Below are 20,976 nucleotides of genomic sequence, written 5' to 3'. Positions count from 1 at the left end.
TCAATAAAAATTGTTATACGTGCGGAAAGAAGTATTAAAAATTTTTTAATAACCATGCGGCCAACCGGAAGGAGACGGTTAGCAATAAATGGAGCTCTCTTCTTCTGCTGCTGAACTGAACCACTGCGTCCAGTATTTTGAATTATTGTAATATTCCCCGTTTTTATCTTGTTGCTCATAATTTAATTTCTGATGTGTTCATCCGTTGGCTTGTGGTTCGGCAGAACAAAGGGATCAAGTCCAGCGACGTTCCTTGAGACCAACTGGAAGGCTGTACCCTCCACACACCACTATTACGAAAAAGCTGATACAGAGAGTGCCATGCGGTCACAATTACAAACGGGTTTCAGTTCGTCTTTGCAGGTGGAGGAAATTCCTGGTACGAAGATTTCGTTTGAGGTCTAAAGATTCATGTGTTTCAGAATTGTAGGGGTTTCGACATGTCTGCCAGATTCTATCAAGATATTCAACTTGATCATCTTTACGTAAATTCATGAATTCCCGATTTATAGCAATTTTCATCAAATTCCCGACTTTTTCCCGTATTTTTCCCGACAGGTTCCAATTCCCGACTTTTTCCCGCATTTCCCGCTTTTCCCGAGTCTGTGGCCACCCTGATGTTGCTAACTTGTGGAACGCCCGAGCAGTCAATAGACTGAAAAGAGCAGCAAGAATAAAGTTACACAGTACTCTCTAACCCAAGTGTGAAGTGCGCGATTCCGCAAATTTTCCAAGATGCACCGAGTTCCAAAAATTTATGGTCTATACTCTATACGATCAAACGCTGCTTTCAAATCACTGAAGATTAGAAAAATCTGCACTCTTTGTTTTATGATTGACATTCTAACCTGGCTCAAAGACGATATCTATGATTATCTCGTTTTATGATCTAAATGGGACTTTTTATTTAATAGAATAAATTTAACCTTTCAACTATTCATGTACAAAAAAGGAGCAAGGTTACAATGATTTTACTCACTTATTAAATGCTGCTCCTAGCTAAGTTGATTTCTGTTTATTACCCTTCTGTAGCTGTGTTTCTTACGATTTTTAAGTACCTACTAAGCAATATTTCTTATTTTGTCTGTCAAGCAAATTTGTAGGCATAAAGTTTCGCCAATTCCTTGACAGATAATGAATTATAAGAAATCTAACATTTCCCGATTTTTGAAGAGATTCTGGGCGAAAAAGTAAACAAACCAACGGGGTTTGTTTACTATTACAGATAAATCCTTTTTAAGAATCTAAGCCGAAATTTACTACGAGAATAAAAACACCCAAAACTCCAACACTCTCAAATGAGCGATGTTGGCTCGCACTTATCACCAGACTAATCAGAGGCACGCTGTCACACGTATCCCGTCGCTACCCGGTTTCGATGGTTTGGTGGACCAACACCAATAAATGCGGCACAACACAACACCAGCATCGACGCGTTCTCGGCGATATCACTGTTCGCGGTCGGTTTAATTTAAAAACACTCGTCAATCGGTAGTCCGGCTGAGAAGATCACTTGCGCAACGTACTAGCTGAAATCAACCGAAATTTGCCTGCTTCCTTGCGCAGTCATAACGTAGAAAAAAACCGGCAAAAAAGAATATAATAAGACATCCTTGGCTTTGGTGGCAGCTCAGTTAGTTAATACTGAATCGAGAAAAAACCCTAGGATAGTCAGTCTTAAGCGTTACAAAGTGTGTTCAGTGATATATCGTGGCAGCTACTATCGCTACTTACCATTGTTCCAGAAAATAAACATCAGGTTGGTTTAAGTGTTCCCTATCGGGTAGTAAACACGGCATCCTGCAGGCCGGCTGTGCATCCAAATGCAGACGACATACAGTAAAAAGCGAATGGCAAAGTGTATATTGAGCAGCAGTTGTAGAAGGTTCGAAATTTAATGACCAACTGTTGAGGCCGGTCCTCTCTGTAACGATCAGCTTTTTGTGATTATTTAACGATTTCGTTGAATTATTATCCGATGTTTTGCGAAATAATGAACGTAAAATGGAGGGACGTTGCACGCATTGCTGATCCCAAACAAATTAGTTCACCGCGCCAAAACACACCAATCTTCAAAAAACAGTTTCAACAAAAACGTGCTTAAGGCTTGCGGATGTAATGAAGCGTTTTAACAGGACCTATAATTCATTGCGTTTCTACGGCGTCAAAGCTTTTACGACACGAAAGTCGGAAAATTTATTATTCTGTAAAATAAAAAATTATTTTATTCCACAAGTAAGTGCAAATGCAATCTCACAAAAAAGCTACATTGATAGCGCCCAATTACAGGGGAAACCCCTGTTCTAACGATATTGCTAATGGCTTACACATTTAGCAAACGCTAAGTTTTCGGCAGAGGGAGAAAAACTGCTAATTACTAATAAAATTGCCTGCACCAATCAAGCGTTTAGGCTTGACCGCCTATCGGCCTCCTTCCGATAGTGTTCTTTCTTAGCGCCTTTATGTCCGTTGAGCCAATTGGAGCAATAAACCATTCATAGAGTGCAAATTTTGAACAAATCTTAAAGCTATGAGATCCTAAATGTTTTCGTCGAAATTCGCCTCTATACTTCACGACTGACATCGCCTTTAAAAATAACTACCTAGTGCACCACCATAAAACTTTTTTATAATTTATGATAAATCCGCTGTTTGCTCTTGAAGAGTTCGCAGGCTTTTTCAACAGCTCTGTGGTTAATGCGACTAACGTAGATGTCCGTCCACGAAATCTAAAAACATTTAGACTTCGTAAAAATAACATCCTCAACTGCGCTTCTCTGTACAACACTTTGCAGCTCAATGGTATGTTGAATAAATAATATCTGATATTTTACCCGCTACCCTGACTAATAATCGGGGACCATCGAAGTTGACACGAATTGTCCTAATCAGTTGTATTGAGAAACTATTTTCGCATATATTCCACGCTTTACTAAATCGTACGCTGCCTTGAAGTTTATAAGCAGTCTGGCTTCTCACTTTCTTCCAAGCCTATCTTACGATCCGGAAAATATAAATGTCTGTTCAGAATTCCGAAGACTGCGGATACATTCCATTGGCCAATGTTTGCGAAGATGTTTAATCTTTGTATTAGTTCTTTGAGTTCTTGTATTGCATAGAGCTATATCTAAGAAGTTGTATCTAAAAGAGTCAGCCGGAAACTGAAACAAATAGTTTTCATGGTCGAATTGAATTTTATTTAACTGAATAAAAACTTCTGGCTGTTTGCAACATTTATGCAGTTTGATTAGAGTAAAATGCTGCTTAGAAAATTCTTGATCGTTTGCTATCATTAACTCATTTTTTAAAATTCTGCGACTTGGTTCGGTCTGATTTAACACCGACCACATGATATCGCAACAAGCAATCAAGTTGAGCAGGCGAGTCTAGCAGTCGAATCAAGCAATCGAGTCAAGCAGTTGGGCCGAGCAGTCGAGTCGAACAGTCAAGTCGAGCAGTAAAATCGAGCAGTCTAGTCGAGCAGTTAAATCAAGCTGTTCAGTCAAGCAGTCCGGGCGAGCAGTTGAGTCGAGCAGTTGAATCGAGTGGTCGAGTCGAGCAGTTAAATTAAGCAGTTCAGTCGAGCAGTTTAATCGAGCAATTAAGTCGAGTAGTCCAGTCGCGCAGTTGAAACGAGTAATCTAGTCGAGCATTTGAGTCAAGCAGTCGAATCGAATGGTTTTGTCAAGCAGTCGGGTCAAGCGGTTAAGTTAAACAGTTGAGTCGAGCTGTTCATTCGAGCAGTCGAGTCGAGCAGTTCATTCGAGTAGTGTCGAGCAGTTCATTCGAGCAGTCGAGTCGAGCGGTTCATTCGATCAGTCGAGTCGAGCAGTTCATTCGAGCAGTCGAGTCGAGCAGTTGAGACAAGTAGTCCAGTCGATCAGTTTATTCGAGCAGTTGAGTCGAGTAGTCCAGTCAAACGGTTTATTCGAGCAGTTGAGTCGAATAGTCTAGTCGAGTAGTCCAGTCGAGCAGTTGAGTCGAGCAGTTGTATCGAGCATTTGAATCGAGCAATTGAGTCGAGCTGTCGAATCAAACAGAAGTCAAACAGTTGAGTCGAGCAGTCAAATCAAGCAGTCTAGTCGAGCAGTTAAATCAAGCTGTTCAGTCAAGCAGTTAAGCCGAGCAGTTAAGTCGAGCAGTCGAGATGGCCAGTTGAACCGAGCAGTCGAGTCGAGCAGTTTAATCGAGCAGTCCAGTCAAGCAGTTTAATCCAGTAGTTAAGTCGAGTAGTCCCGTCGAGCAGTTGAATCGAGTAGTCTAGTCGAGCAGTTGAGTTGAGCAGTCTAGTCGAGCAGTTGGGTCAAACGGTTCAGTCGAGCAGTTAAGTCGAACAGTTGAGTCGAGCAGTTCAGTTGAGTAGTCCAGTCAAGCAGTTGAATCGAGCAGTTAAGTCGAGCTGTCGAATCAAACAGTTAAGTCAAGCAGTTGAGTCAAGCAGTCGGGTTGAGTGGCTAAGTCGAGCAGTCTAGTCGAGCTGTAGAATCAAGCTGTTAGTTGAGTCGAGCAATCAAATCGTGTAGTCTAGTCGAACAGTTGAATCGAGCAATCAGGTTGAGCAGTTGAGTCGAGCACCCGATTCGAATAGTCGAATCGAGTAGTTGAATCAGGCAGTTCATTCGAGTTGTCGAGTCGAGTAGTCCAGTCGAGCAGTGGAATTAAGCAGTCAAATCGAGCAGTTGAGTCGAGCGTCGAATCGAACAGTTGCATCGGGCAGTCTAGTCGAGCAGATAAATCATGCTGTTCAGTCAAGCAGTCCAGTCGAGCAGTCGAATCGAACAGTCCAGTCGAGCAGTGCAACCGTGCAGTTAAGTAGAGCAGTCAAGTCGAGTAGTAAGTCAAGCATATGTGTCAAGCAGTCGAATCGAGTAGTCCACTCGAGCAGTTAAATCGAGCTGTTCAGTCAAGCAGTCAAGTCAATCTGTACAATCAAGCAGTTGAATCGAGAAGTCGAATCGAACAGTTCAGTCGAGCAGTTCAGTTGAGAAGTCCAGTCGAGCAATCAAATCGAGCAGTCTAATCGACCAGTCCAGTCCAGCAGTCTAGTCAACCAGTTGAGCAATCGAGCAGTCCAGCAGTCGACCAGTGAGGTGACTGGGTCCTGGTCAGGGACCTGGTTTTAGTTACCGATAAGCCTCTTATGACGTCCTATCAGAGACCTGGTTTTCGGTACAGACATAAGCCTCTTATATAAATAGATTATTGCCTGATTCCGTGATCCTCTACAGTACATAACCAGTGACTGACTTTTCGCTTCCTGTTTCTCTGCTAAAAATGGCTTTAGTGACCACGTGTCCAGCGCATTACAACCTACCAGCTGAAGTCCGGGAGTTGCGTTCAACATTTGGCGGTAAATTAGAATATGCAGGACCATGAAACGGCAGGTTGGTAAACGGCTGGATAATGCGGAATATAGACCCCATAGTGGTCGTTAGCCTCTTATCCAGCAACTCCGATCCCGACCTCCTCGTGGTACCAGCCGGAATACGAGCAACCTTAGCGAAGATCGGGTAACCAACCCCGGTGGAAACTAAGGTCGTATACTAACCGGGAAGGAGGTATAGTGAGTCTCGGCACTATAAGATGGCAGCCCCATCGCGTGACTCGGTAGTGTTGCCCCAGTACGGCTACACACCTAAATTAAACTTAAACTAACAACATTCAAGCATATTCGGAGCGGAATATTCGGCATCGACCTAGGCGACGGAATAAGGACGACGAATGGAGACTCGGGACTTGGAACTGCAGATCGCTAAATTTCGCAGGTTGCGAGCGGGTGCTGATTGAACAGCTGGAACCCCGCAAACTCGGCATCGTAGCTCTGCAGGAAATCTGTCGCAAAGGAGAGAAGGTATGGAAGATCCGTGGCGGAAAGGCCCAGTTTTACCAGAGCGGTGGCGCTACCAACGAACTGGGAACGGGCTTTGTAGTACTGGGCGGAATGCAGGATCGCGTGATAGATTGGAAGGCGATCAACGAGCGAATGTGTGTATTGAGGATAAAGGGCCGTTTCTTCAATTATAGCATCATTAACGTGCACTGCCCGCACGAAGGTAGACCCGACGATGAGAAAGAAGCGTTCTACGCGAGGCTGGAAGCAACGTACGACAGCTGCTCGTCACGGGACATCAAGATCGTCATTGGGGATATGAACGCCCAGGTCGGTAGGGAAGAAATGTATAGACCGGTGGTAGGACCCCATAGCCTGCACACCGACACAAACGATAACGGCCAACGATGTATAAACTTCGCAGCTTCCCGAGGCCTGGTGATCCGAAGCACCTTTTTCCCGCGCAAGGATCCACAAAGCCACCTGGAGATCACCTGACCAACGTACAATGAACCAAATTGACCACGTTCTCGTAGAGGGCCGGTTCTTCTCTAACATCACGAACGTACACTTCCGTCGGGGTGCGGATATTGATTCTGACCATTACCTAGTAGTAGTACATGGGCGCTCAAAGCTGTCCACCGTATACCGGACACGTCAAAGCCGCCCTCCTCGGCTGAACATCAGGCAGCTAGATAACCCACAAGCTGCCGAGAACTACGCGCGAGTACTGAATGAGGCACTGCCTTCTTCCGAGGAGTTAGGTGCTTCAAACCTCGAAGACGGTTGGGGCAGAATACGCTCGGCCTCGGCTACCGCGGCACTAGGTATTGAGCCTCGGAGTACACAAAATGATTGGTTTGATGGGGAATGCCAACAAGCGGTGGAGGAGAAAAAAAAATGCATGGAAAAAATATCTAAGTATTGCCACTAGAGAGAACCTGGCCAAATACCGACGAGCTAGGAACCAGTTGACCACGATCCTGAGGAGAGAAAAAAGCGCCAAAAGGAGGACAGAGATCGTGAAAAATTAGAGCAACTATTCCGAGCTAATGACACGAGCAAGTTTTATGAGAAGGTGAACCAAACTCGGAAGGGCTACACACCGAAACCTGACATGTGTAGGGACGAGGGAGGAAATCTAATAACAAACGAGCGCGAGATGGTCGACAGGTGGAAGCAGTTCTTCGATGAACACCTCAATGGCGAAGTCGCAGAAGGAGGCGGAACGGAAATTAACCTAGCAGCGCCCATGGAAGATAGTGATGTCCTAGCACCTGATCTCCAAGAATTCAAACGAGAAATCAGGCTGCTGAAGACCAATAAAGCCGCTGGGAAGGACTGCCTACCGGCAGAGCTTTATAAACATGGCGGAGAAACGCTAGCAATGGCTCTACACTGGGTTATTTCGAGGATTTGGGAGAAGGAAAAGCTACCGGAGGAATGGATGGAAGGAGTGGTTTGTCCCATCTACAAAAAGGGTGATCGGCTAGACTGCTGCAACTATCGTGGTATTACGCTAGTAAACGCCGCCTACAAGGTACTCTCCCAGATCCTGTCACGCCGGCTGTCACCGATAGCACAAGGTTTCGTAGGGAATTATCAGGCGGGTTTCAAGGGGGCTCGCGCAACTACGGACCAAATTTTTACTATCCGACAGATCTTGCAGAAATGTCGGGAGTACAACGTGCCCACGCATCACATCTTTATTGATTTCAAAGCAGTATACGATACGGTCGATCGAGAAAAGCTATGGTAGATAATGCACGAATACGGTTTTCCGGACAAACTGACGCGACTGATCAGAGCTACATTGGATCGAGTGATGTGTTTCGTACGCATCTCTGGGACACTCTCGAGTCCCTTCGAGACGCGACGAGGGTTGAGACAAGGTGACGGTCTATCCTGCATGCTGTTCAACATCGCTCTTGATGGGGTGACCCGACGAGCGGGCATCGAAACGAGAGGCACGATTTTTACCAAGAGTAGCCAACTTCTAGGCTTTGCAGATGACTCCAATATCATTGCCAGGAACTTTGCGACGGCGGAGGCAATCTACGCCAGACTGAAAGCGGAGTCTAGGAGAATTGGGCTAAAAATAAATGCGTCGAAGACCAAATATATGAAAGGAAGAGGCTCAAAGGAAACAAATGCGCGCCTCCCACGGACGGTAACCGTTGATGGCGACGAACTAGAAGTGGTAGAGGAGTTCGTGTATTTGGGATCGCTGGTGACCGCGGACAACAACACTAGTAAGGAGATCCAGCGGCGCATCCAAGCGGGAAATCGGGCCTACTTTGCCCTTCGTAAAACGCTACGATCAGGAAGCATACGCCGCCGCACGAAGCTAACAATGTACAAAACCATTATTAGACCGGTAGTTCTTTATGGACTTGAAGCCGTGACGCTGCTTACGGAGGACATACGCGCCCTTGCCGTGTTTGAGCGGAAAGTGCTGCGGACGATATTTGGCGGAGTACAAACTGAAAGCGGAGAGTGGCGGAGGCGTATGAATCACGAGCTACAGGCACTGCTTGGAGAGACTCCCATCGTACATCTAGCGAAAGTTAGCAGGCTACGGTGGGCCGGACACGTCGTAAGGATGCCGGACGACAGTGCGACGAAAACGGTCTTCTTCAACAACCCCACCGGCACCAGGAACAGGGGGGCCCAACGTGCACGATGGCTCGACCAGATCGAAAGCGATTTGCGACTTCTGAGACGGCTAGGAAATTGGCGACGAGTGGCCCAAGACCGAGTTGAATGGAGACGAGTGCTTGAAACAGCACGAGCCACCCCGGCTCTATGCTGCTGAAGAAGAAGAAGAAGAAGAAGCTTGATTAGTTCCAGAGTTATGATGAAATTTGTATTTCGTTTGTATGAGAGCCCCCCCTCTTAAAAAGGTAAGGGGTCCTAATTCATCATAGAAAAAATGGTTTCTTCCAAAAACACCCACATGCCAAATATGGTTCCATTTGCTTGATTAGTTCTCGAGTTATGAGGAAATTTGAATTTCTTTTGTATAGGAGCCCCCCCCCCTCTTAAAATTGGGAGGGGTCCTAATTCACCATAGAAAATATTCTTGCCTTCGAAAACTTTCACATGCCAAATTTGGTTCCATTTGCTTAATTAGTTCTCGAGTTATGAGGAAATTTGTATGGAAGCCCCCCCTCTTAAAGGGGAGAGGAGTTATAATTCCCCTCAATTTACCATAGAATAAATTCTTGTCACCGAAAACACCCACATGCCAAATTTTGTTCAATTTGCTTGATTAGTTCTCGAGTTATGCAGAAATTTGTGTTTCATTTGTATGGGAGCCCCCCCTCTTAGTGGGGGGAGGGGTTTCTAACCATCACTAAAACCTTTCCTGGCCCCAAAAACCTTCACATGCATATTTTCACGCCGATTGGTTCAGTAGTTTTCGATTCTATAAGGAACATACGGACAGACAGACAGACAGACAGAAATCCGTTATTATAGGTATAGATTTTTTATAACTGGGGCGTACCAATATAAAATTGATTTTATTGCGGTTGCTTGCCAAACCACAATAAATCAATAAATCTGTTAGTTTTACAGTGCTATTAATATGGTAAAAACTAGACCAAACAGATTTGCTGCTGTTATGAAGAATATTAGGGTTTAACACCGAAAACACCTTTTTATTCGAGACCATATTGCCACATTCGAGTATTGTTTTAGCCCGCAAACAAAATTTCACCAAAGCAAAGAGTGAATTACAGAAAGAAAGTCAACGTCAATCCGTTTTCATGTCCCAGGAAACGAATTAAAATGATTTTGCTAGAAATTGAGATTGACTAATTGAATATACTTATTATATTAAAACAAATAATTTTCAAAACTTGCAAAATTTCGATGGGGAGTTGATTTTATCCAGCTATTATACCATATTATAAAATTTAAAACGCATATGCTGCACAACCACGGAAACTGTCGAAAATTTACTAGATATTATGGTCACTATAAACCAAATCGATCAGGATGATTTGACAGTAAAACGGAAACTGTTTTGCTCACGGATATATATTTTCAAGTTCACAAAGCTGGCTGACTGATGACAAACTATTACCAGAGCAGGCGTTATCCTTTATAGCTTTGTGCAACAAAACGAAACGCTTTATTAAATTATGCCAGTGGCTGTCAACAGCAAAATTCATGATCGGTTTTATTGTTATGTTCAGCACAGTGTGATAAAACTACTTGAGCTTATAATCAGATCCTTTAAGAGGTTATAAGAACCTTGTGAAGAGTGAACCACTTTGTTGGAAAACAATTTTATAGCAGTCATCAGAAAGTTCTAGTTGAGTTTACAATTTTACTAGGGGCTTTATGAAATTGGTCATGAAAACCACTAGTGGATTGCAATAAATCTTAAATTGCTGCTTGGAAGTTCAACCACTGGAAGTTAAAACGCATTATCCTCTTGTACGCCACCAAGTGGAGAATGAGTGCGAGGAACTCGAGCAACTGTACCGATTTTATGATACACCGGAATTCTATCAAAAAAATCACCGAATCTCGCAATGGTCGGAATGTGCAGAGATAGGATGGACAGACGACAGTACGGATAATGAAAACTCAAGTGGAAGCAACACTACGACGAACACCTGAATGACGTGCAGGCCAAAGGCCGTTAAGGTAAAATAGATCGGTTATCCTCTATGGGCGAAGCGGACGGACCTGCGAACCCTCGGAGTTTTCGAACCGAGGATGCTAAGAACGGTGTGCAAGAGAACGGTGTACGGAGACAAAGGATGAACACAGTATTCAGAAAGCTATTAAAGCTGAACAGATACGTTAGGCAGAGCATGCTGCTAGAATGCCGGAAAAGTAAATGTTTTCGCATCGAACCCGGTAAGAACAAGACGAAGGACGAAGGGAACCGAGCTGGGTGGCCAGACCAGGTGGAGCAAGATCTGGCGAAAACTGGGTACCCACGGAACTGGAGACTAGCTGCTCATGGACCAGGTTAGATGGAGGAATTATGTTATGCAGGATTTGTCATAAGACGTAAGGAAACTTTTATGGAGACTTTTCTGGCTTAGTGCATCGCGACATTTTGTTGAGTGTTAAAGTTTTTTCTACAGCTCAATTCATATCTTTCCTCTCCATTCGTAAGCAAATCGGGCGTATTCACCACAAGGCCGTAACATAGGACCATCGCATTTCTTGTTGTACTTTAACTACGTAGCTTTACTTTTGCATGATAGATGTAAGTTAATGCCTACGCGGACGATTGAAAATTAGATCTCTGAAGTTTTTGGAGCGTCTTAGTAGAATACGAAACCTGGAAATTAAATAAAAACAAAACTTATCCAATTTAATTCTACTATGTATATATATATATACACTGAAGTCGCTTTTTACGCGGTTTTTTTAAGCGACTATTTTTACGCGAATTTCGGAATTTATGCGGTTTTTTACGCAAATTTCGGAATTTACGCGGTTTTTTACGCGAATTTCGGAATTTACGCCGTTTTTTACGCGAATTTCGGAATTTACGCGGTTTTTTACGCAGTTTTGATTTACGCGTGACGTATCCTTCGCGTAAAAAACGACTTGAGTGTATATAGTACGTATATATACATAGTAGAATTAAATTGGATAAGTTTTCTTTTTATTTAATTTCCAGAATTAGATCTCGTTCTTCGATCCATCGAAAATTGCCGTAATTTGCGAAAGCTGATGGATGTTTTCGTCAACTGCTGTCGCAAGAGGCGATTCATCGTTAGCACGGTTCAGTGTCAGATTATGACTTTCAATTAAGCTGTCACAGCCAAACATTGTTGACTCCAAAGAAGACTAAACATGTCAACGCCCTGGGGATTGTTTTTTTCTCAAGGTCAGTTATAATTTGAACCGATCGACTGTTGTTTCCAAAGTAATTCGCCAGCTCGGTTTTATGGGCAAAACTGGACCGAATTATAAGGATCCATACTGTACCAAGACCAAGACTTTGTATTATTGCTTAGTGAGAGCACTATTATTAAAAAAAAATGCGTGTCTCCTTATTAAGTAGCCTAGATATTGCCCAAGTAGCAATATGAGTTTTATCGTACTCTTATCGCGGTTTTCATGACCATTTTGGTCATAAAAGCTATCATAAACGAATCATCAGCGAATCCAATAAATGTTTCGTCTAAAAACACACGGAAACAAACGTGTGCTTTTAGACAGAACATTTATTGAACTCAGGGAATTGGGAAATAAATTTTACCAAAAGATATTGTTAATAATAGGATTTTATAAGCGTCCGTACCATTGCGCACTTAGTTTAATGAGAATTAATTGTTTTACCATGAAAACCATGTTTACTTGACATCTGATATTGTGGGATGTTATTTGTAATTTGCCCATTTCGAAGAAAAGATGTGTAAAAGGATGGTCTCTACTGGGGTTTGCCCATCCAATCAATCATCTGAATTCTATGGAGATCAAACAGGTTGGATGGCTATAAACAAATAAATATAAACATAAACACTGTAAAACCCAAGTCATTCTCACACATCTCTTTTTGAATAAATTTCAATGCGTTCCAATAAATGAACATTAAACTTAAAAGACAGCTTACCACATTGCTGACGAAGTTTTGTCTAATATGTTGCATATAGAAACTATCTATCCATGGAATTCCACTGATAAACAATAAATCTGTTCCTCCATTTACGAATGATTCCCAGCGAACATTTCAATTGAGTAACGATGAGGTGGAATAAAAATAAATTACACTATGACGTAGACAAAACATCGTACCGCAAATCACTTGAAACCGTTGACGAGGATTATCGCTGCCTGTCATGGAGATGAATTGGCAGCAAATGTCCACCATCCACAGGGGTCCAGTTGATGGACGGCAGTAGCTCTGTGATTTGTAATTAAAACAGCGAAGGTGTGTCTTCTAATACACCAAACAATAGCATCACCGGAATATACCTGGAAGTTGACCCCTCAAATGGTCATGTTTATTTCCTAAGGAACCAATATTGTGATAAGACGACACTGAGAATCTTCGACGACAACGACCTTGATTCCATTGATGGGAAGAAGCCTGTCGACTGACACTGATAAACAACAGTAATGTGAAAACCATTTAAATTTACTGCAACACCTGCAATTTTCTAGTCCAGTTTAGATATAAAATTTTATTACTAACTTGTTATTCAACCAGTAGATAACTTTGTGAAACAGTTTTGATCAAACACTGCAAGGTACCCTGTGGTGATTGCAGGTGTTTGAGTAAATTACTACGCGTTATTACGGTAATACAATCACGCCAATCACAAGCATTATTTACCATTTAGTAAACAACAATATTAAACATTCTGTACTGGTAGGTAGAGGCACCTTACGGGCGAAAATGAAAACAAACCAGATAAGCCCACCATAACGCGCGATGGCGGCTAGCAAGCACACGCCTGTGATCGTTATTTTCTCGTGCCACTTTTGCATTGTCATGGCCACCGGCCAGTGCCAGTCAGTGCGACCCTGGCAGTGATTGGATGATTTAACACTTTGATTGACTGCTCCAGGCAAAAATCACAATAACCGGATGTCGTTGGAAGTAAATACGAATGACGGCACAGGCCAACAAAAATAGCGGTTTTCTAGAATGGTATTAAATGTATTCATTCTTTAGTAGAATGTTTTTCGGTAAACCCTAGGTCTGTAATATGAGGTCTCATAGTAATAAATTGGACTTTAATAAACATAGAAATCTCCTTATTTATCCTTCACAGTACACGGAGAACAATGAAGATAAAAGTTTCAAAATTACTTCAACTATAGTTCAGAAATTTTTCCCCTCTTTACAGGTTATCATGTGCCTGGACGGAACCAACGGAACCGTCGGTAGTCTTCCGGTGGCCTCCAGCCAGCAGTTGCTTGAGAAGGCCGCCCGCGAAGAGCTGAGCTCCGATGACGTTGCCATCGACCTGCAGGCCGGATCCAACAAGGGTGACAACTACATCGGGATAGTGTTCCGGGCTCGGGTCGAGTGCCGTCGGACGGGAAAACACTTGAATATCATCGCCAAGCTGCCGCCGCAAAACGAAGCCCGTCGGAAGCAGTTCTTTGCACGACCCAGCTTCGAGCGGGAGATTAGTTTCTACACTGAAATATACCCAATGCTGGAGCAGTTCCAACGGGAGAAGGGTATCGATACCACGGACGGAGAACAGTCGTTCAATCAGATTCCACGCTGTCTGCGAACCTGCCTGGTGGAGTGCGAGGAGGTTATACTCATGAGAGATTTGAAGGAAGATGGCTTCGACATGTTCGACCGGCACAAGGAGCTGAGTGTAGAACATTTCCGTCTGGTGATCAAAGCTTTGGGACGTTTGCATGCACTCTCCTTCGCGCTGAAAGACCAGCATCCAGAACGGATAGAGCAGTTCCGAGGCATGAAGGAATTGTTTACATCTCGCGAGGAAGACGAACAAATGGATGCCTGGTTCACCGTGTTGATTACCAGAACACTTGAAACCTTGGATCCCGAGAAAGAACCGGATGTGTATGCCAAAACCAAGAAAGCCCTCGATGGGAAGTTTATGGATATGGTGAAGGAATTGACTCTAGGTGAAGCTGCCGAACCGTACGCTGTAATCTGTCATGGTGATTGTTGGAATAATAATATGCTGTTTAAGCACGAGGTAAAATTTGGTTATCTGAAATCCCCGTAACGCCCCTTACTATATCAAGTATTTATTTTCTAGAATGAAGTTCCTGTGGACTTCCGCTTGCTTGATTGGCAAATCAGCCGCTACGCGTCACCCGTTCTGGATCTCATGTATTTCATCTTTAGTGCATCGAACAAAGCATTTCGCGATCAGCACTACGAGGATCTGATGGATTGCTACTACGAAAGTCTGTCAAGCTTCCTAAAGCGGCTTGGATCCGATCCAGAACGCCTGTTCCCGCGGAAAGCTCTGGACCAGCAGCTGAAGCAGTTCGGCAGATTCGGACTGCTGATGGCTGTCATGATCCTACCGGTTATTACCACCAAGAGTGAGGACGTCCCAGATCTGGAGGAAATGGCCGAGAAGATGGAGAACGGAGTCGACCTAACGCAGGAGGTCAATCAATTTCGATCGGAAGACACCGAAGCAACCTACCGGCAGAAAATGTCCGATTGCTGCCGGGATATGGTTCAGTTTGGATATATCTAGACCCACGTTGCTCATCTCGAGGATGGATGCAATGTTTTACGGAAGCAGTATTTGTTTTCTACAAAAGTGTTATTAATAGTTTTTAGATTGTACAGGATTTATCAAATGCCAAAGTTTGGATATTTTCAAATAAAGAATAACACACAATACACACAATTGGATTGCAGTTTTCACGAGCATTATCAAGTACATATTGCATTTGTAAATAGTTTTACTCGGTATATTTTTAGCAGTTCAGACCTAGCGTGGTTTTGAGATATTTATCACGCAGGAAGAGAAAAGAAAAATAATTGTGTACAGCCACGTCCAAAATCCATTAATGTCAACTCGGGAGCTGGCAGAACTGCGAATTATCCTAATATTGCAGTATTGCAGCGCGAGTGAGGAAACTCTCACGACTACCCAGCTAGAGATGGTCGGGTATGAAAATTTTAATACCCGAACCCGACCCGTACCCGATTAAGAAAAAAATTAAAAACCCGTACCCGACCCGAACCCGCAAGTTAATTTTTTTAATACCCGAACCCGGCCGAATCCCGTCCGGCGCGGGTACGGGCCCGGGTACTCGACAATCTTTAGTGTTAAATGAGTCAATAGGGTGACCGGACGAGAGCCATAAATACGATAGCCATACAGACGGTTGCCATACGTACGAATGCCATAATGTATGGCTGATGGGGTGTCGTCAGTCAATAAAGGTACCCGTCCCGACCCGTACCCGGTGTCAAAAACAAAAATTAAGAACCCGTACCCGACCCGAGCCCGCAAATTATTTTTTTTTTTCAATACCCGAACCCGACCCGAACCCGGCGGATACGGGTACGGGTGCGGGTTTCGGGTAAATTTTCCGTTACCCGACCATCTCTATACCCACAAAGCACTTCGGAGTGAAGCCCTTGATCGGTAAAGTGCGGTAAGGTAATCGTTCGAAAAGTCAAAGCCGATTCGAACATCCTGGATTATGAATTGGCGAAAATAAACTGAAATGTACCCAACTGAATCTTTTTTTTTTCCTGTAAGCCTTCTTCTAGCTTATTTGTTAGTATTTAGTGCACATAAACAAACTAACTTATCCTTCTGCCTTTCAATAAAGCTGTCGTAAGTTTGAACGTTAAATCATCGCAATATTATGATTTGGGTTTTTTTGATTCTCCCAAATCAAAGCTGTTATAAACCTAACGGAGGAGAAAAGATATCAACCACTGGGTATTTACGTTTTCCAAACTCGCTGTTTACAGCCCAGTAGCATCACGGAACCAGTCTTCATTTGATGTTTTACGAACCATTGCTCATAAAGATCATAACATGCATTGGATACGCAATAAGGTTCGAAAAGCCCGAAACCGATTCTTTAGCACCAGATCTGTAGAAAACAGAAATCATCTACGAATCATCGAAAGTGACTACAATGATCTACTTATAGTGTCCTATGCAGCGTACGTGGACAGGGTGCAATTGAACTTTAATCGAATCCGTCGTCATTTTGGACTTTCATAAGGACACACAGGTCGTCAAAACGCACACCGAGTAACGTGGAATACAAAGGACGTGTTTTCAGTTCAGCCAAAGAAGCTGCCAACCTGTTTGCTAACTTCTTTAAAAGTGTGTTCCGCGCCAGTTTGCCCGCATCCAAGCCGGAAAGATTTCGTCTGATACCATCATACGATGTGGATATCCCTAGCTTTCGTTTCTCGGATAGGGATGTACTTGGTGTGCTGAACGATTTAGATGTATCAAAAGGTCCTGGAGTGGATGGATTGACGCTATTTATCATCAAGAACTGTGCGCAAGAACTGGCTACCCCGATATCTCTGATTTTCAATCGTTCTCTTGCTGACTGCACGTTCCCGTCCATTTGGAAGATTGCTAAAATGGTCCCAATTCACAAATCAGGAAGCATTCAACTCGTTGATAACTATCGTGGAATATCGATACACTCAAGTCTTTTTTTACACGGTTTGTTTTTTTCGATTACTCGAAAACGGTGCAGCTAAGTAACTATTTACAATCTACGTGAGGAATGTCGAGCTACTCCCAAATGTATTGAGAAATAAATGAATGGTGTCTGAGTTACCCCGTTCTTAATACTCGAAAAACTAAACCGTGTAAAAAAAGTACTTGAGTGTACTTTGTTGCCTTGCTAAAGTCTTCGAAACAGTCGTCCACCGTTTCCTGAGCAATGCTGCAAAACCTTTGATCAGCGAGTTTTAGCATGGTTTCGTCGAACGTCGTTCTACAACTACAAACCTTATGGCTTATACCAACACGTTGTTCCCTGCAGTTGAATCCCGTCGCCAAGTAGATTCAATTTACGTAGATTTTTCGAAAGCTTTCGACCTTGTTCCCCACACGTTTGTAATCGACAAACTTGCCCATCTGGGTTTCCCGAGTTGGATAGTTGAGTGACTGGAATCATACCTCACCGGACGAAAAGCTTTTGTACAGGCTGACCATGAAACCTCAACAACATTCAACGTCAGTTCAGGAGTTCCTTAAGGGAGTGTACTGGGCCCGCTTATTTTTATTCTGTACGTTAACGAACTCGCATATCGGAAATCATTCTTCGCTGACGACCTCAAAATCTTTCGAGTGATATCATCCGCCCAAGATTGCGCAGCTTTGCAAAGCGACATCGATCAACTCTTGTTGTGATGTGACGAAAACGGTATGACTGTAAACATCAAGAAATGTAAGCTAATATCTTTTACTCGCTGCCTAACTACTGAGTTCCCATACAAGATTGGCTCGGTCGTCCTTGAGCGGGCAAATTCCATACGTGACTTAGGTGTCATTTTAGATACCAAACTGCGATTCAATGAGCATGTAGCATTGCTGTAGCACTGCTGCCAAAGCTTTTTCTGTTCTGGGTGCCGTTCGCCGCCATACAGCATTTATTACAGACGTTTATGCACTGTATTGCTCATTGGTACGGAGTATACTTGAGTATGCAGCACCAGTATGGGCACCTTATCACGTGTCGCACGCCCTCAAATTAGAACGAGTCCAAAAACATTTTATACAGTTTGCCCTTCGTCAACTCCCCTGGACGAACTCTACAGAGTTGCCTCCATATACCTCACGCTGTTTACTGGGTTTACTGGTTGGCTTGGTAACACTCTCCGCTAGACGCCTAAGATTGCAACGAGTGATTATTTTTGACATTCTTACAAACCGCAGCGACTGTCCATCATTACTTGCAAACATAAATATAAATGCTCCAGCTCGCGTTCTTCGAACTCATGATGCACTTCTGTTGCCACTCAATAGGACAGACTATGGGAATGGTAACCCATTCAGTGCCTGCATTCGTGCTTTTAACGTTGTCTACAATCAGTTTGACTTTCATATTAGTAAAAATGATTTTGTAAATAGAATTAAGAATTTAACTTGAACAACAGGCTGTACGAGTATTTTCGAAGACAAAGAATCAATAAATAAAAAACAAAAATTCTTTAATTCAGTATTAACTCTTAGACTGTTTATTTGTTTATGAAAGTTACCTCGAGATTCGAAATAATTTTCTTCCATACAAAGTTAGCCCCATACCCCTGTTGATCCGTTAAAATATATATAGTTTAGCTACCGGTAGTAGGATGGAAACGCTGCCGATAGCAGTAGGGATGGGAAAACTATCATAATTACTGATAGTTATCAGTAAGCAATAATATCACTAAGTATCAGTAAGGTATCGCAGTTATTGATGCTTACTGATACAGTTACCCGTCGCCCCGTTAGAAAAATCAGTTGGATTAAATAAATGGTAGGTAGTTGCGTACGATAGACGAGAGTGTCACAATATATCGTCGTTGTCGTCAGCAGCCTAGAGCCGGGGTACTGCTCGTACTGTTTCAAGCAGTCGTCTCTATTTAACTCGATCTTGGGCCATTCGTCGCAAGTTTCCCAGGTAAAATTACTGATATTTACTGATAGTTATCAGTAACGTACTGAAACTATTGATAGTTATCAGTAACGATTTTTAATGATAGTTCCCATCCCTAGATAGCAGAGTTAAACAAAAAACGCTGCAATTCGCGACTTTTTACGCTCTTTAATTTATATGGTAAACAATTTTAAAATGTTTCGATCCCGTTTGATTACGTTATTATAGCATCAATCAGTCTTAAGGCATCAACTCCAAAAAATTGTGAATTTTTGAAAGATTAATACAGTGGGGTTTCGAATTTGGCAACAAATGCGTGTTGCCTATGTTGCCAAAATCGAAACCGTGTCAAAATCGAGACCCTTTTTCGGTATGAAAAAATTCAATGTAAATGCTTTAGAAATTGACTAAATATCATTAATCAACGATTGCAACCATTTTATGTTTGAAAAGTCCGCCAAGAGCTATCCGTCCGGTCTAAATAAGTTATTGAAACCCTGCGGTAAAACGTAGTCCTACGGCAATAAATATATTATTGTTCGAAACCACATAACTTTTTTTCATGAACATACTGAGGGCATCATTTTTGCGTCATTTAAAGCATGTAGGATTTATTTCTAACTCCCGTCGTATTAAGAAAAGCTACTCTAATTTTCATCATTTCTTAGGTGGATTTAATGAATACCACAAAAGTTCTTGTGCTAATTTGACTCAAACACAATTACCTTCCGATCCGCGAACTTCGAATTCACTGACAAGCGATTATTAAAGCATATTATTGAAATTTCGCAACTGACTTTATTTCTTAAATTCGTCGTACCGTTTTAAAATTCGTCCATCAAAATTTTTCATCGTCCGAACTAAAAATCACAACAATCTTTACGAAGCTAACGCGCATGTAACGCGCATTGTGTAGGACAGCATGACAAATGTTATTCTGCAAAATTTCTGCAGGTCAGGCAAGTTTTCCTGGCTGTAGAATAACGACAATGCCGTGCGTGAGTTATTTTCATTTATGAATGACGGAAATTAAAACGATTGGTCGACATTTTCTTCTTCGTCGCACGAAAAAAAAGTAGAAAATGTGGCTGCCAGGAATTCTTTACCGAAAAAAAAACATTTAAATAGATCTCAGATCACTTTGATTGATCGCGTATGATAGTCAACAAACCAAAATATTAGGGAATGACTAATTTTGCATTGTGTGTCCCAAAAATCACTGATATTTTTATCATATTGTTCAGGATAGGACGGGAATAGGCAAATACGACGAAGCAGCAACATACCCTATGTAGAAACTGGCTGATTTTATAGTTACAATATATATATATAGTTCGCGGATAGAAAACCAGGCGAATTGGCATCCCTGATTTTTTTTAAATTAAATTTGAAATTATGGAAAAATGTGCAGGTTTTTACGGAAAATAATCGCTGGCGGGTGTTGAAAATGACTAGTTCTATGAAAATAAAGTGTGTTTATTAACATTACTCCCACAATTCGAATTTTGAAAAACTTTTGGCTCCGTTTTAGACGTTTGATTGGCTCCCGATTTTTGTATCCGCCGAACTATATACTGGTCGGACTCGATTATAAACAGACTCGATTATAAATGTTTCGATGATATACAATTTTAGACTCGATTATATATAGTCCTAAAAAAATTGCTCCGATTTCGTTAAAACTCGCTCTATTTTTTCTTTTTTTGAATATAATTAAAGCCGTATATTTTTAGTTGGTCCCTAGGCCCCTTTCTGAATTAGGGTGGTTCTAAACAATGCACAGTGGGCAAAATCTATCGAAAAAACGGAACTTTTAACTGAGGTAAAAAGTGGCTTTTCTTAAGTAAAAAGTCACGAGAAATCGATTGGTGATGGTCTCAATGCGGGGAAATGACGAAAAGTAGCCCATTTTGCCCCATTTACCCCGATTTTCTAATAGTTTTGAAAGAATCATGAACAAACTCTCCCCAATTTGAGATTCTATGGTAAGGAAAGAAGTAGAACGTTGGGAAATAGGTATATGAAAAATTTTATTTTAACATAACATTATCTAGAAGTCCGTTTTGCCCCATTTTCCTCAA

General features: G+C 42.3%; 2 protein-coding genes across 3 annotated transcripts in view; one reads left to right on the top strand and one right to left on the bottom strand.

Moving 5' to 3' along the window:
• Positions 1 to 20,976, bottom strand: part of LOC128733150 (uncharacterized) — a 59,133-nt gene that overhangs the window by 19,098 nt on the left and 19,059 nt on the right. The gene's annotated exons all lie outside the window — the stretch shown is intronic.
• Positions 1,492 to 15,162, top strand: LOC128733151 (uncharacterized). 2 transcript variants are annotated; one of them, XM_053826787.1, is made up of 3 exons: positions 1,492 to 1,759; positions 13,663 to 14,499; positions 14,563 to 15,162. In XM_053826787.1, the coding sequence occupies exons 2-3, from the start codon at positions 13,669 to 13,671 to the stop codon at positions 15,013 to 15,015; spliced, it is 1,284 nt and encodes a 427-aa protein (XP_053682762.1). In that variant the 5' UTR covers positions 1,492 to 1,759; positions 13,663 to 13,668; the 3' UTR covers positions 15,016 to 15,162. The 2 variants fall into 2 exon arrangements, with proteins under 2 accessions (XP_053682762.1, XP_053682761.1); XM_053826786.1 differs by lacking the exon at positions 1,492 to 1,759 and adding an exon at positions 10,732 to 10,819.

This window comes from Sabethes cyaneus, chromosome 1 (genome assembly GCF_943734655.1).
Source record: "Sabethes cyaneus chromosome 1, idSabCyanKW18_F2, whole genome shotgun sequence".
NCBI lineage: Eukaryota > Metazoa > Arthropoda > Insecta > Diptera > Culicidae > Sabethes > Sabethes cyaneus.
Note: the sequence above shows the minus strand (reverse complement) of the source record. Positions and strands in the feature narration are given on the sequence as shown.